This window comes from Caretta caretta, chromosome 2, assembly GCF_965140235.1.
Source record: "Caretta caretta isolate rCarCar2 chromosome 2, rCarCar1.hap1, whole genome shotgun sequence".
Taxonomy (NCBI): domain Eukaryota; kingdom Metazoa; phylum Chordata; order Testudines; family Cheloniidae; genus Caretta; species Caretta caretta.
In genome coordinates, this window is record NC_134207.1 from 32668788 (window position 1) to 32685931 (window position 17144).

At 40.6% G+C, this 17144-nt stretch overlaps 1 protein-coding gene across 1 annotated transcript in view; it reads left to right on the forward strand.

The window, feature by feature from the left end:
* Positions 1-9057, forward strand: part of NUDCD1 (NudC domain containing 1) — a 149342-nt gene extending 140285 nt beyond the window's left edge. The window contains exons 9-10 of the mRNA XM_048841496.2: positions 1670-1829; positions 7266-9057. Coding sequence (XP_048697453.1) covers positions 1670-1829; positions 7266-7558 — 453 coding nt within the window. The 3' untranslated portion in view covers positions 7559-9057. The remainder of the gene's footprint in view (positions 1-1669; positions 1830-7265) is intronic.
* The last annotated feature ends 8087 nt before the right edge of the window (positions 9058-17144 follow it).

The window sequence follows — 17144 nt, forward strand, 5'->3', positions numbered from 1 at the left end:
TTTCTTACATCTCACTGCCCAGTCTCCATAAAGTACCGGATTGATGCTCTTGACTCCAGCCATACTGGCAGCTCTTTGCCTGTTGATGGCTAGGAAATCTGTCCTTGCTGTTCTCCTTGTTGCAGTAAGCCCCTGTTGACTGCTAGGGTTACTTCACATCTTTTACAGCTGCTAATACATCTGAAGAGCCTGGATGCTTATGGAAGCAGCTGTTGAGGAGGAGGAGCTGCTGTCCAAGGAAAAATGCTTTGTAGCTGAGGCTTGACTTACAAGATTTGGGTTCAGTTCCCACCTCTATTGCAATCTTCCTGCATAACCTTGGGCAAATAATTTAATCTCTCTGTGTCTCAGTTCTCCATCTGCTATATGTATGTGCTATGTTTCATATTATCCTTAGAATGTAAGTTTTTTTTGCGGAATGGACCATTTCTGTTATATTTTTGTACAGTGCCCACACAATGGCGCTGTGGCTTCTAGGTACTACCACAATACAAATAATTAACAATCAATGTAAAAATCCAGGTACTGGGGGCACTGCCCTTACCAAACTACTAATCTATGAGATTCAACATCATTCAGAACCTGCTTAGAGGAGTAATAATACTAATAAACTTGTAGCAAGATCTGAAACCAGGTGTAGCAATCTCACATCTCCATCACCTGCTTCAAATTACAATAATTCAGAGTATCTTAATTTAGCAACAACTGCTATACTCTTGCAGTGTGAGAATATTTTCAGGTGTAAAGGAGATCTCAAGTACTTTTATTCCTCTAGAAAATATAGGTGTGATCTGAGCATCACACTGGGAACAAGGAACTCCTGCCTGCTAATCCTTCAGTGGCCTTGGCCATGTCACTTAATTACTTTCCCTTTTTCATATAATACTAACCTCCTTCTTGAGGATTTGGTAGCTAGTGCTACATAAGCATCTTGTTGTTAATTATCCGAGAAGACTGTTTCATAGTAAATTAAAGTGATATGCGACATTTAATTGTGTGGTGTTGTGTTTAGATAGGATACTAGGATGAATCCTACGAGCTTTTCTTATACAAGCCATCGTACAGCAGTCACTGGGAATCACTCACGTGGAAAGTGAATAGGATTTGTCCTGATAATTAGGGCTGTGGTCTGAAACCTAATAATTATGATCAAACTGAGTCAATAAAATTAAATGGCTTGAATTTCATATTTTCAGTGTACTAAACAAACGATATCAGTGCTTACAAATCTGTTCCATACTGGGGCAACAGCCCTGTCCCAGTTAACTATATAGAAATTATTCCTTGAAACCTTTTTGTGACCCCATCCTGAGTGCCTCAACACCCAGCTGGAGAACCCATACCCTAGAGACCGTCAAGCTGTAGAGCTCTGCAAAGCTTGTAAGCTTCTCTTCCACCAACAGCAGTCGATCTATTAAATTATATTACTTCATCCACCCTCTCTCTCTCTCTCTCTCTCTCTCTCTCATATATATCTTCTGGGCCCAACATGGCTACAACAACATTCCAAACAAATATGTTTCAGTAATACAGTACTGCAAGAAAACATTCCCGGGGCCTAAAATTATAGCCAGTGTCTTAACTGTACAGAAAATCTGCTGCTATTTATATTGTGAGTATTTTGCAATTTTTGAATTCATCTTCAAGATTTATTTAATTTCTTTTTTAGGTGAATCTTGGAAGCAACCAGTATCTCTTCTCAGCAGTGGTGAATCCCAAAGAAATGCCTTGCTTCTGTTTGCGGCATGATATTGATGCTCTTCTCTGGCAGCCACGCTCTGACCAACCGGACAGTATGTGGGAGCACATTGCAACTTTCAACGCTTTAGGTATGGAATGAACTGCTCAGTGGCCTGTCTCTTTCTAACAAATGATACTCAAGGTTTTGCCATCTCATTTCCATTAGATCTATGTTTTGTTCGTGAGATACTCTAACTAAATTTTGATTGATTAGTGCATTAATTCTATTGATAAGAGAATGTTGGATTAATTTTAGAAATACTAGAACAGAAGTTATAGGTAATGTGTGTGCCTTGACAGAAGATCAGCTTAGAAGTTAAAAAGGTTATCTAATCACAAGAACATTGAGGTCGATGCATCATTCTTCATAACTAAATGTTTATTAATATGTGAACAAGAGGTTTAAGAATACTTGACAGAATATTAGGGAGAAGAGATGGGCCTTAAATGTCAACAGACTTGGGCTATTCAGATCATGGAAGGAGCTCAACAGTCAAAGACGCTCCCTTTTATAATGAGATTTTTCAGCTTGAGTACCGTTGCTGACCTCAGCTGTGGCCATATGGCCCAGGAAAAGAGGTAGTCTCTTGGGTAAGTAGGCCCCAAGCAATTTCAAGCTTTTTAGCTCACAACCAGCACCTTTAAGGCTACCAGAAACCAGCAGGCATCTAGTGCAGGGCATAGAGTACAGATGTAATGTGTTCATGGCAAGATACATTTTTAACAAGTGGTCTTCAGAGTCTGGTGACTCTTTAAGTACCTCGTGACAGGCCAAGTAGCCTCACATTCACATTTCATATTATTTTTCAACTTTTCACATTTAAAATAAAGGCTCGTCTTAGTAACCATTGTGTAATTTTCTTTTAAATAATTAACCTTAGCAGCAAGGAGACTGATATTGTTCATCTTTTACACATTGGCTATTTTTATCTAGCTGCTGGTCTGTAGACATCATGGTCATAGAGTTCAAGGCCAAAAGGTACCACCAGGTCATCTAGTTTGACCTGTGTTTCACGGGCCATCAACACCATCCAGAAGCTGAAATTAGACCAAAGTATTACAGCTCACAGGAGACTAGACCTATTATGTGCCACAGGCAGAAAATAGGAAGGAACAAGGTGCACAAGACCCCACAATGGCAGGAAACAGATTAAGTGTAATATACTCAGATAATCCTGGCAAGTGACCTGCACTCCAGGCTGCAGAGGAAAGCAGAGCCCCTCCCTAAAGTGACTGCCAATCTGACCTGGGGGAGAATTGCTTCCCAAACCTGTACATGGCAATCAATTAGGTCTTGATCATGTGAGCAAGAATCCCAGCAAACCAAGAACCTGCTTGGTGCCACCTTAGAGCTTTGGCCTTCTCCAGCCTATGTCCCATCTCCATCCATAGCCATTCCTAATGCATCACAGAGAGACCTTTTAAAAAGAAAAATCTCAGAATACACTGCGGGGAGAGAAACATCCCTTCTTTACCCTTGCAGATAGCCAGCTGAAACATGAGCTTTTAGGAACATAAGACATAAACCAGAAGTAAGCCCCAGGGCTGCTGAATGCTACCCCCCTACCATCACAAGCAATCCCGTCATACAGTTGCACTCATAAATTTGTCTAGCTCTCTCAAAAGCAATTACGTTGTTTGCCCCCACAACTCCTATTAGAAGACTATTCCAGAACCTCACTCCTCTGATGATTAGCAACCTTCTTCTATTTCTAGCTTGAATGTGTTCATGACCAGTTTATATCCGTTTGCTCTTATGCCAATGTTGTCCTTTAGTTTATTAACCAGTTATTAATAAAATACCTCTTCTTGTATTTCAGCCTTTTGAATCTGGTTTCTATTTCTGAATCTAAGGGTTGTAGCTCTGAGATCTGTATATCTTATTGCCATCAAAATTGGTCAAGCACAAGATTTCACATAGACTGTGATAACTATAAGATCTCTCCCAGTGGTCTCTGGATCTTATTTTCTGCCTCAGTGAGTGTGCTGGAACCACAGGAAAAACACCTAAACTATTGTCCCAGCGCCTCCAGTTAGAGGCAGACATAACTGTTGTTGCATGCTTGCAAGTTTATGAATCCCATAGATTTCCAGGACTTGCTGCTGGGAAACAATGAATAACTGCCTGACTAGGGTATTGATAAGCTAGTAGAATGCAACAGGCCTCAGAACACTGCTCCCGTGGTTGCCTCTTGCCTTCACATCGTTTGTTCTAGTAATCGTGACTCATGAATGACTTCCAACAGATGAAATAGGAGGGCAGAAGAGACTAGATCTCAGTACAGTAAACATGGGGCATTGATGCAAGCCCACATTATATCAGTGAGAGAAGCTAAGAAATCCTTCACTTTCATTATAGCTTCAGCAAAGTCTGAGAACACACGTGTTCTGGATAGTGGCCTACCTAATCAGACCAGACTGCTTTTGTTGTCTGCTTTGGGACTTCAACTCCCATACCTGATTTTCTTTTCTTTTTGTATTTGTTGTTTTGTTTTGTACTTGAACTATCTTTTTATCAGCCTCTTACCTTGATTTAATGTCACATTAGGCTTCAAGTACCTTTAAAATCTACTGTCATCACTCAGTCTGTATATTTGTCATTATTTTTGTATGCAAAGTGGTTTTATAATGCTTAAAAAAAAGACAAGGCAAATCTTTTTCCAAACTAGTAGTGATTAATTTTAAGCATCTTACAATTAATCATTAATACTGTTTTAAGACTTTAGGTGCACCAATATTTCTATAATTTTGGAAATAAATGGAAGAAAATTAAAATTCCTCTTCAAGCTTTCTGTGCTTGTGGGGGTAAAAACATCATTGTTCCTCCACATTTTCCTCCTTACTGTACTATCATTTACAGTACCATGTTGAAATTTACACTTCTGTGCTAATCTAGTTTACCTTTTATTTGCCAGAAAAGACTTACGTCACCACCTTGTTTATCTATAACCAAACATTAGAAATATCATGCTAGAGCCAGTGGTAGTAAGTGAGCATCTTGTGGGATAAAGAAGGTAGTTTTAAAGGATCCACGGTGCTCATCTTATTCACTAACACAATGCCTGTAGTTTTGTTCTCTTCTTTTCCCTATTTTCATTGCTGGTCTAAAATTAGTCCCACAGTACATAGAGAGTGATTGGAGAATTGTGATCCTTTGCGGGCCAAATCTTCCTCTTTGTGCAAAGTAGAGCCAAAAGAACAATGCCTTCACTCCCTCTCCTTGCAGTAGTCACCGTTGTATGTGTGTGAGGTGTGGTAAAGATTGTCCATGTCCCTGCATCCCTAATAAAGCACAATTTTTTTAGTGAGGGTGATTAAACATTGTAGCAAACTACCAAGGGAAGTGGTGGATTCTCTATCTCTGGATGCCTTTCTGGAAGTTATGTTTTAGCCAAACACAAATTACTGGTCTGAATACAGGGGTAATAGGGTGAAATGTAATGGCTTGTGATATGCAGAAGGTCAAACTAGTTGATCTAATGGTTTCTTCTGGCTTTGAGCTCTCTGAATCTGTGAAGAAAAAGTTGTTTTTTGAGGGTGTCCCCCCACACACACTTACAAGTAACTCTTGTTTTATTCCCCTCTCATTACTGCAGCTGGATGGAAGGATGGGAGTGTTTGGTCTTGCCCTTCTAAATCCGTGGCTGACTTGAAGGCCTCTCTTCCTTCTCTCCCGGCTGCTCAGCAGTCTGTATTCTGCTACCAGCCCCATGTAGCTGCCATGGCTATGTCTAGATCAGTGGACTCCAAGCTTTTTGGATCGCGCACCCCCAGGGCCAGGTCTAGGGAAGTAAAAAAAAAAAAGAAGAAGAAGAGCTGCCGCCGGCGTGCCGCCAAAGACGGAGCGGTGAGAGCCGAGCTGCCGCCGGCGTGCCGCCAAAGACGGAGCGGTGAGAGCCGAGCTGCCGCCGGCGTGCCGCCAAAGACGGAGCGGTGAGAGCCGAGCTGCCGCCGGCGTGCCGCCAAAGACGGAGCGGTGAGAGCCGAGCTGCCGCCGGCGTGCCGCCAAAGACGGAGCGGTGAGAGCCGAGCTGCCGCCGGCGTGCCAGTGGTGCTTCTTTGGCGGCGCTCCTCCTGCCGCACACCCCCAGGGATGGTCTTGCACACCCCCTGGGGTGCGCGCACCCCACTTTGGAGACCACTGGTCTAGACTGAAAAATAAGGCATTTAAAAATTGTTAATTAAAACACGTTCATTTACTTTTAAGCCCCAATGTAAACAGGCCAAGACATATTTCAACATATGATATGGTAGCAATTGGCTCTAGACTCCCTCGCCCTCTGGATTGTTTTTAAACCCGACTTGCCTTGTCTACACTAGGATTTAAAAATACGTGAATTAAATGTATTAGCTAACACTCTTTATTAAAACTTTTCCTGGGCTGGGCTGGGCTGGGCTGGGCTAGGCTACCCCTTGGAGCAGCCTTGGCTCCTTATCTGTGCCATTGGCTGTCTAGCTTAGTGGTAACAAGTTATTTCCAGATAAAAACTGTGTTAAACTAGAGTTAAGATTGAGCAAATATCAGTAACTTAAGAATACAGACATTGTAGGAATGTTGTATTTATTCCAAAAAACAAGCATTTATAAACCCAGGAAGTTTTGAGTTAGGGTTAAACATAAAATAAATCTAAATATGTTAAGGTATGGAAATACATAGCTAAGGTACCCAAACAACCTAAACTATGCACCTTAGGGGAACAGGAAGAAATAGAATGTGTCCCTGCTACTAACAGAACTGTCTTTTTCAAAATGGCCACTGCCTCACATTGTTTCTAATGAGAGTGAAGCCAAGCTGTCCTTGGAAGATGGTAGCCCATTTTGCTGAGACCGGCCCTATAACCTCACTCCCATTCGAAACAATATAGGGTGGCAATCAGTTTGAAAGAGGGCAGTTATCCATGTTATTCAGTGATGGAATATATTTCTTCTTCAGCCCCTGATATAGCCAGTGCATAATAATTCAGTGAGTTGTAACTCTATGGGGAATTTGGTGGATCTGTGTTTTACTGTTAGGATGAGTTGGGGCAAAAACAATGTGACACAGGGTGCTACATTTCTTTAAGAACCAACTCAATTTAACTCATGGTTTTGAAGAATAAATTTTTTTCAGATGTAGCCTATAGATGATATTTCAGTATTTGGTATTCCAAGAGTAAGTGCTGTACGTTTTTGAAGAATACGGTGTGTGGTGTTTAGAGTTTTGCAAATAGCTGTTTTGTTCTCACTTCTTTGGGAAGTGGTACCAGGCTTTTTAGTTCTCACTGAAGAAGTATGTTCTGAGGAGGAGACAGTGGAAGAATGACTCTGTCAAGAACAGGTCTTCAGGCATAGAGAGGGGCATGCATAGAGGTGTCAAAGGGAGCCATTAGTACTAAATTGTCCTTTATGTATATTTTTATCTTTTTGTGACCTTTTGTGTATTAGTTTTAAAATACAAGCACAGGATTCTGAAATGACAGAATAAAACACAGTTGAAATGTATACTGACTTTCTTTCTTGCCTCTGTATATCTGTATGCTTTGCAGGTTATGTCCAAGCATCAAAGCAAGACAAAAAATTCACTGCTTGTCCTCCAAATTACTCCTATGCTGCTATTTGTGAGTGCCTGCGTCGAGTGTTCATCTATCGACAGCCCACTCCTCTGTCTACAGTTCTCTACAACAGGAAGGAGGGAAGACAAGTAGGGCAGGTTGCTAAGCAGCTGGTAGCAACCCTGGAAGCCAGTGATCCTATCTTGGGCTTTCAGGCTACAAATGAGAGATTATTTGTTCTCACAACAAAATCCTTGTTTTTAATAAAGGTAAACACTGAAAATTAATTATCCAATATGTCATGTTGACTTGGATGTATTCACAATTGGTCTGAGAAATGATGAGATATTACCTAAAAAGTTAAATCACATACTGTTGAAGTAAAATATCATAGTACCCTGTTTAATTTTTAAAAGGACAACCAAAATATGTTCACTGGAACTTGTGCCCAGTTGGATAAAGCTTTTCAACTCCATTGTCAATTAATTTTTTGGGGACTTCCAATTCTATGGAAAAGTGCAAGAAAACTCTCTGTTGTGCTAGCAGTATTTTAATCAGTTACCGGAGGCATGTGTGAAATGATCCATCCATGCATTGTTTTTTTCATATAGTTTTTCTACCACAGTTCTGCCATTCAAGAAGATCTTGAGTATTCACTTATTTCTATTTTGTATAATTGCTATAGTTTCTCTCTGTGGGTGTTATTCAGATAAATAAAGCAAGTCTTTGTTTTATTACAAGCTTACATGAACACAAGGCAAAGATCACACTTTACCCAAATAATAGATATTTTACAGAGCCATTTAAATTATTTTTGAAAATTTTAGTCTGTTTATATTTAAATGTCTTCACTTAGTATTAGCAAATCATGGTTCATTGGCTAAATGATGGTGTGTTGGGGCATCTGCTTTTTTCCAGCATATTTTTTAATTCAGGTCAAATAACCTCATTATATATGTGCAGTTGTAGTAATCTGATTGAAACACATTTGTTCCTCCCATTAAATCTTCAAACATTTTAAAAACTTAAAAACTAAAATGGTTTTGGTAGCTTTCTCTTGGGAGCAGAACATTCTAAGCTTCAAACAAGGTCACATTTACTCAGAAGCAAAACTGACTAAAGTGAAAAAAGTGTTCGTCCTTTTTCTGAATACTCTGCTCACTAGTTAACAATGGGAATGGACCCTGAAATGTATTCCACTCAGAATACTTGCATAGAATCATATGTTTCCATGTCCTTTTGAAGAATTAATGGTATTGTTTATTATTTAAAAGATCAATTGCCTTGATGAGCTGATATAAATCAACCTACTTTTCTGCTCAAAAAATCCATAATTAAATGGTTTCCAGTTGCAGAGCCATATTTGTCACTTTCGAATTCCCATTTTACATTCATTTTATTCTGAGGCTTATATCTGTCGTATGCTACCACAGACTCCGACATAGCAGAGTGTGATTATTCAAAATGTATGGGGTGTGGTCACCTGATTTTGTACCAGGATTTTGTTTTGACTGAGACTCGGCACCTACCATAGAGCGCTCTCATTTTGTAAGGTACAGCTCTTTATGAATGCCCCAGCCTGCAGAAAATGTGGTGGATGCTATTTACAAAATGTCGGGGAACCCATTTGGCTGTTATAGGTGCAAATAATCTATTTCAAATGCTCTTTTTGTAATGTTCCCTCGCCTGGCTGTGTATGACTGCAACATGTATTATTCTGCAAGTTAAAAATAATTAAAACATTACATTCATAAATAAAACTTTTAAAAAAAACTGTTTAAAATGACTTTTTATCCCGTCCGTTTATCATTTCAAATGTGTGCTCTTCCTTTTGCTGAAACCATAATAAACCATTCTAATTTTTTTCGGAAGGTTATAATACATAAATACCAAAGATATTCCATACCTGGGCCAAATTCTGGCTGATGTTTGCACTGCACCATAATGACTTCTGCCAAAAGCAGTCTGCTGTGCTCCCAGATCCTTGCTATGATAATCCTTACATTCACTTCCCCAGGGATAGCCTCTTTCTGGAAGCAGTAGGAATAATTTGCAAGGGGCCATAGCTCAATTTGCGTAGTGGTCATTGCATAGACAGGGAGTCAAATATGCATATGCCCCTAAACATGCACATTCCATCCATTCACCCTTTGGCTGTGTCTTATTGCATCTCTGTTCACTGTAAGTCACAGAGGACCTGCAGAGCAGTTCCTCACTTTTTCCAGGAGGAAGAACTGGAGTGATCAGCATTGTCACACTGGACAGTGCTGCTGCCTGTTTTTTTATTTTCTGGCCTGCATTTATGCACTGTGCAAGCCAGAGTCTGGATCTAGGTTTGTGAAATGACAAATGCAACGAGATTAGTAGTTGAGGCTGAAACTCTTTTTGACTCCTACTTCTGTGGCTGGTTTGAATAATGGACATTATTGCAGCTATAACTTTGAATTTTTCTGGCTTTTGTCAGTTTGTGTTTTGCTCTTCACATTATGCAGATCTAATGTTTGTATTGGGTGGAAATAAAGGCTGCAGTTGATTGTGCATTAGTATATATTAACATTTTATATACAAATGGTTGTTTTTCTGGTTCCATCATATAAGTAAGGATTTTGAATAGCTTTTTGAGTAAAACTATGAATCTTTATTATCCCAAAGTCTAAGATGTAGTGAACCAGGTGCAGATTTCCTCACGAGCCATATTAATGTAATTACAATGGCAGTAGTCCAACTCCTACTTAGCTCTAGACTCGGTTCTCTTATCTTACTTCTGTGGGAGATCTAATTGCTATGATAAATGTAGGTATGAACACTTACCTATAGACTATCTAGCATTTTTATTTTTTTTATTTTTTTTGTTATACTGGGGCCAAATTACAGTTTGCCGTTCATTTTTTCAGGAACCGTAATGGCACTTCAACCTGTTAAATAGAGCAGACATGTACAGTTAAATTCAAGTGAGCATTTCGGGGTCTGATTTTTTTCAATGCAGCCTTATTTTGGAATTATGTATATTGGGGAGTACAAATACCTGCATCTGTGCTTCTCAAACTCTAACGACTGCACTGTGGACAAATGGGATTTGTGTGTGTGCAAACTGTTTAGTTTCTGCGGGCTTAGTGTTTTAGAAGTGTGTGCAGGTGTTTGCCTTTGCAACTGGAAAGTGCTTTTCTGAATCCTGTTTGTATGTATTTATTTGTATATAAAACTATACCTTGTATGTGTAAGCAGTAGAAAAGGTCAAATTCTGAATGTATATTTAACACATGAGAAATCTTAGGTATAAAGAACTGGGTATAAACAAAGATTTTTCCAGTTAAGTCATGTTTTGTTTAATATTTCAAAATCAAAGCTGAGTAGTACTCTGATTAATAATTGATTGGATGGAGAGTCTTTTAATTGATTTAAACAATTTCAAAACAGTCTGAATCTATTTGCAAATATTGAATATCTTGTGATGTCTTTCATAATGAGGTGAGAAATGTGATCAGTGAGAGTTACCATTGAAACCTGTAAAAGACATTTTTTAATCTTTAGTGGTATCATGTTCTAGGTAAAATAAAATGTATAATACGTTTAAACTGATGGTAAAAGAATGTTGAAATGAACACTTCTGGGGAATGATCAGGAACAATGCAAAATACACTCTTAATGTAGTGAAATAAGTAATTGTACAGTGTGTAATCTTTGCTACACAAAGTATACATTACCAGGCATAGTTCAGCATCATATAAAAGAAGCTCTCCATATTGTCCTTACACTGTCCACTCCCGTTGGTGCTCTTACATGCATTCTGGACGTGTCTCCAATTGGAGGTGTATTCATAAGCAGTAAGACACACAATTTATTACATATAGAAAGTTCATCTTGATGTTAATTGTGCTTGTTATGGACTGTGAAGGACGTCACAATGGATTTATACAAAGAGGTCTCTTCATTTAACATTACTGATGGCAAAATAACTGGAAACCTCTCCAAGCATTCAGGGACTGCTGATGTATCTAAAGGACATTAAACGACTGGAGAACATGTGTTTACAGAGCCAACAGTCTGCCCAACTTTGAGTGAAAATCTTTCATCAAGTGGACCTAGAAATAAGTACCTGGATGTCAAAAAGATTTGAGATTGTGAGCTCAATGGCCACTACAAATGTACATTTTTTTTATTTTTATTTTTTTTACTGCATTGGTTTCCAGTTCTCTTTTTCCTTTTACCTGTTTGTACCAATATTCCTGCCCTCATGGTTGTAATTTCTAGTTCTTCATCAAAATGAAAAAAAACTTTGTAAACTTTAAAGTTTTTTTGTTTTCACAAAATTGTTAATGTGCTTATGTAATTTTAGTGACATGGGAGGAGGTGCATTGTAATTCCAGTCATGACACCCAACTGGATAGAAAACATCACCTATGGAGGTTTTCAGCTATACAAAACTGCCCGCACTTTTTAAGTACAGTATCTTCAGGCCCTATGCTGATTACAAGTAATGTGACCTTTGGGGTTCATAGGCCCAAAAGGCCATGTATGATATGTAGACTCTGGCTCAACCAGTGAGTAGACATGCTGGTGTAAAACAAAGGCTAAGAAAGTAGTAAACATTTATTTTTGGCAGAAAACTAACCAGTTTTGATTGGGAAGGGGATAAGAGCTGTTGAAGTACCAGTTGACTGGAGAAGAGCACAACAGAATCATAGTGTTTAAAGGGGACCGCAAGGGTCATCTAGTCTAACCCTCTGCCAAGAAGCAGGATTTGTTACATCTAAACCATCCAAGACAGATGACTGTGCAGCCTCCTTTTGAAAACCTCCAGTGACGGAGCATCCACAACCTCTTTAGGCAGTCTGTTTCACTGTCGTGCTGTTCTTACAGTTACATTTTTCCCTGAAATTTAATCTAAATCTGCTATGCTGTAATTTGAACCATTGCCTCTTGTCCTGTCCTCTGTGGCAAAAGAGAACAACTTTTCTCCCATCTTTTTTATGGCAACCTTTCAAGTATTTGAAGACTATTGTCATGCCCCCCTCCCTCAGTCGCCTCTTTTCCAAACCCAGTTCCTTCAGACTTTGCTCATATGGCTTGCATTCCATCCCTTTGACCATCTTTGTAGAATGCAGAAAAGTGAACAAAACGATTAATTTTAAAATATCTATTTATGTAGACCAATGATCAATCCTTTGTGACAAGTCATGTGATGCAGTGTATATGGATACAATAGAAGAGATTTTACCAGACTTACATTAGTACCATTGGTTTCAGCATGACTGTAAAGGTAAGAAGCAACTCAGAGGAAGTGACGGACTCCAGCCTGAAATATTTATTCTTGTCTACAGATAAACACCACCTAAAAGAAAATGCAACAAAAAGTTTTGCAGAGGATAAGATTTAACAAAGTATTAGAGAAGGGTTGCAAAAGTACCAAAGGACTGTAGTTTTTAAAAAAAACTGCTGCCCTTTTTAATGGTGAAAAGTCTAGACCAGGGGTTCTCAACCTGGTAGTGGCAACTCCTCATGGGGGTTGTGAGATTATTACATGCAGGTTGTGAGTGCATGCACAAAACAGAGCAAGTGCTATAAAATATATAATTTAAAACTAGCATTTTGGAAAATTACACACACCTTTCTGTTGCAATGTAGTGTATTTACTTCAAAAAGTATTGTAAATGTATAATGCAGCGATGGTTGTTCCTAAACAAAACATATATTTGTATTATCACCATTTTAAGGAAATTGGACTCTGGGGATTGTAGTATTGTGTGTGCAGGTTTGTTTTTAGATTAAAAAGGTGGAACTGAGACAACGTTAGAGGGCTTGATTGTTCAGCAGCTGAAGGAGCATTAAATCTTAGACCAATCAGAACATAGGTCACAATTTTTTTTATTTTTTTTTTTTTTTATAATTTAACAGTCCGACATACAGGCAGGGGCAGTGCTAGCGGAGGACTTGTGGGGGCTATAGCCAACCCAAAATTTCCCATAGCCACCCTTCCCTGTGGAAAGGTCAAATCTTACATAGAAGTAAGGGTGGCATGGTATGGCATTGCTTCTGCAGTTCTGCACTGCTGCGGGTGGCGGTGTTGTCTTCAGAACTGGACGCCCGGCCAGCTGCTGCCACTCTCTGAACACCAAGCTCAGCAGCAGTGCGGACATAAGGGTGGCAATGGGGAGCTAAGTCTGCTGTGAAAATGGGTGTTGACAAAGTTTCTTCCCCCCACCCCGCAGTATTAAACAGTAACTATTGGGGGAAAAAAACACCTCTTCCACTGATAACAATTATTTAATAAAAATATGTTTTAGTCTTAATTTAAAAGTGGTGAGAAGATAAATTCATTGTAAACAATAGGGTTATAAATGTAGTATTTAAAATAGTGTAAAATATAAAAAAAGTGTTTTTAATTTATAAAGGGGGAGGGAGGCACTCAGAGGCTTGCTGTCTGAAAGGGCTTGTCAATACAAACAGTTTGAGAACCACTGGTTTAGACATTCATTTTTAGGTCTAAAAAAAAAAATCACAGATGACAAGATAGGTTAAAACTAAAACTTTTGATCTGCTGCTTGGAGCTGTAAATTGTGCTGTATCTTTTCGGATTTCTGAAGTACATGAAAGCCATGTTTGTTTTTTTGTTTTTTTTTGTGTTTTGTTTTTGCCTTCATACAAAAAAAAAAAGAGAAAATTTATGTGAAAGGTCCCAAAAGCCTGTTTCCTTAACAATCCATATAGTTCTTCTTTGTGTAGTGTCTCTATAGGTGCTCCACTTTCGGTGCACATGTGCCTCTTGAGCCCTCAGTCGGAGATTTCTAGCTAGCAATGTCCGACCTGCGCATGCGCCCTCTGCCTCCTCATGGGATACACTGAGGCTACAGAGGGGTGTGCAGATCGTTTTTTTCACTCCAGGAGACGTGTCTTCTCCTGGCAGAGTATGACTGGTTTGCCAGGCTTCCAGTGCTGCCTCACATGCCAGGAGGCTATACCAGTAAGTGACAGGCACTCCAAGTATGTCCATTGCCTCCAGGAGTCCCACATCTCCCAGGAATGTTCCTTCTGTTTGGCCCTTAAGCCCAAGGCTAGGAAGAAGAGGCAGATAAAGCTCAGACTGTTGGCTATGGAATGCTTCCTGGACAATTTGGAAGACTGAGCCACAGTCTTCCTCCCCAAATAGGGACACTCAGAGAAAAAAGATTTCCCCAATGAGGTCACTCCTCAGTGCCGAGCTCGAGTAGGGTGAGCACCTTTGACGTTCTGGGCATCTCCGGCACCATCCCTCTGTGGACCTCTGCCAAGCTCCACCACTCCGGAACGGAGTTGAGACGCTCCTTCTCCATGGCACCTACCACCCCAGTGCAGGAGTCGGCACCGAGATTGTTACAACCAACAATACCACCCCCACTGGCACCAACCCAGTCATCAGCACTGACACACAGACCATCTCAGCAAAGGCACCAACTGCATCTACACCAGCAGCACCATTGCCACAGAAACAAGCGGTGCCACAGCATTTTCTACAGTACAAGGAATAGCAATCACCTTGGTGCCGCAATCACCCTTGCTCAGTACTGAGCGATCTCCGGGCCAAATAACTGAGCAGTTATCCACTTCTTGTGCTCCCCAGCCCATCTCCAGTGATGAAGAGGGGAAAGTACATGGGAGCAGTTTCTCCTCCCACCATGCTTCACGCACAGGATGAAGACCACCATGGGAAGCTGTTAGGACCAAATCTCACCAGCTTTGCAAGATGCAGCAATGGTACAGACAACCCTGCCTGTGTCCACCGATGCCCTTCCCCGTGTGCAGTGATCCCTCCCACACTCCAGGGCAGCGTATAGGGCTCAATACCCTAGGCCCTCAACCCAAGTCCAAAGGATAAATCCATTCTCCACCTTTCCCAAACAGGGAGATGTCAGAAGCATCAGGGGACATGAGAGATGAGAAGGAAGAAGGTACAGACCATGCAGACACTTCTCTGGCCCACAACTCATCGTCCTCCCCGACAAGGCAGTCATAAAGTAATTCCTCACTTAATGTCATCCTGGTTAACTTTGTTTCATTATTACATCACTGATCTATTAGAGAACATGCTCGTTTAAAGTTGCGCAATGCTCCCTTATAACATTGTTTGGCAGCTGCCTGCTTTGTCTACTGCTTGCAGGAAGGGCAGCCCGTTGGAGCTAGCTGGTGGGGGCTTGGATCCAGGGTGAACCGGCAGCCCCCTCTCAGCTCTCCTAAGTTCTCTGTGCTGTAGCCACCCAGTAGGCTATCAATTGCTGAACAGTTCAGCTGCCCCTCCCCCCACTGCCATGTGCTGCTCCTGTCCTCTGCCTTGGAGCTTCTGCCGGGAGCCTTCTGCTTGCTGGGGGGGGGGAGGAGAAGGGTGCTGCTATCAGGGTGTCCCCCTCTCCCCGCTGATGCCCCCCATTCCTGTACTCCATCTCCACAGAGCAGGGGAGGACATGACAGGGCTCAGGACGGAGGGAGCTTGCTGGCAGCATCTGTTGTCTCAACTTGCTGATCTACTTAAAAAGGCAATATACTTAAAGTGAGGTCAGCATACTTAAAGGGGCAATGCTCCTGTCTGTCTGTCTCTCTCACACACACACGCATGCACACACACACAGATGGTGTGTGTCTCTGTCTCACACACACATGCATCACACGACACTTTGGAAACTGGAGGGAGTGTTGTGCTCCAGTGGGATAGCATGGATTCATCATCACGTTCAATTTCTGCAGGGAATGTTTGCAGCCACTGCTATGTGTCTATTGTATCTCTTCCCTCCATTTCTGCTGCCTTGTAGAGTGTGAGGCTACCTTAACAACGTGTTAACCCTTGAGGGCTCAGCCGAGTGCTAGTTCATCATTTAGCAGTAAGGCATTCCTTGGGACATATCCCACCCTCTGACTCCTCCACCTCAACCAAGCTTCACAGTCATCATTGCTGTGTACAGTATTAAATTGTTTGTTTAAAACTTATACTATGTATGTGTATATAGTATAATATGTTTTGTTTGGTGAAAAAAATTTCCATGGAATCTAACCCCTCTATTTACATTAATTTCTATGGGGAAATTGGATTCAACTTAACATCATTTTGCTTAAAGTAGCATTTTTCAGAAACATAACTACAACGTTAAGCAAGGAGTTACTGTACCACTGCCTCCAAGCACAGTAGATAACCTGAAACAATTTCAGGAACTCTTTTTTTAAAAGAGTAGCTTCCAGCCAAGACATCCCCCTAGAAGAGGTGCAAGAAAACGAGCACAATCAACTGCAAATCTTAGACATGCACTACCTCCAAAATCGCTCTACCAATCACTGATGCCATAATGGAACTGGCAGAGGATATCTGGCAGACCTCCGCACTCCTGTGCACACATCCTTTGGAGTGTAAATGAAAAATAATTACATTGTCTTGAGATGTATAGAGATTTATACAGTGTAATCTCATGAAATTCACCTCCTCCCTCAATGTGGAGGAAGATATGCACAGCTTTCCCCCCCCTCCCCAGTTATGAATTGCACAAACTGGGTTTTAGAATAAACAAACAAGTTTATTAACTACAAAAGGTAAATTTTAAGTAATTATAAGGGATAGCAAACAGAATAAAGCAGATTACTGAACAAATAAAACAAAACATACAAACTAAGCTTAATACATAAAAGTAATTGGTTACAAATAGTAATTTCTCACCCTACATGTTGTTTTATGCTGGTTGCAGAGTTTCTTGAATGTAAACTGCACTGCTTGCTGCTTAAATCTCCAGGTATACCCTTCACTGGCTGACCTTTCTCACCTGGGCTTAGCCCTAACCTCCCCCAGCTTAGTTCCTTTGTTTCTTCAGGTATTTTCAGCAGTTTTCCTTCTTGGGAGGGGAGGCAGTGGAGAAGAGC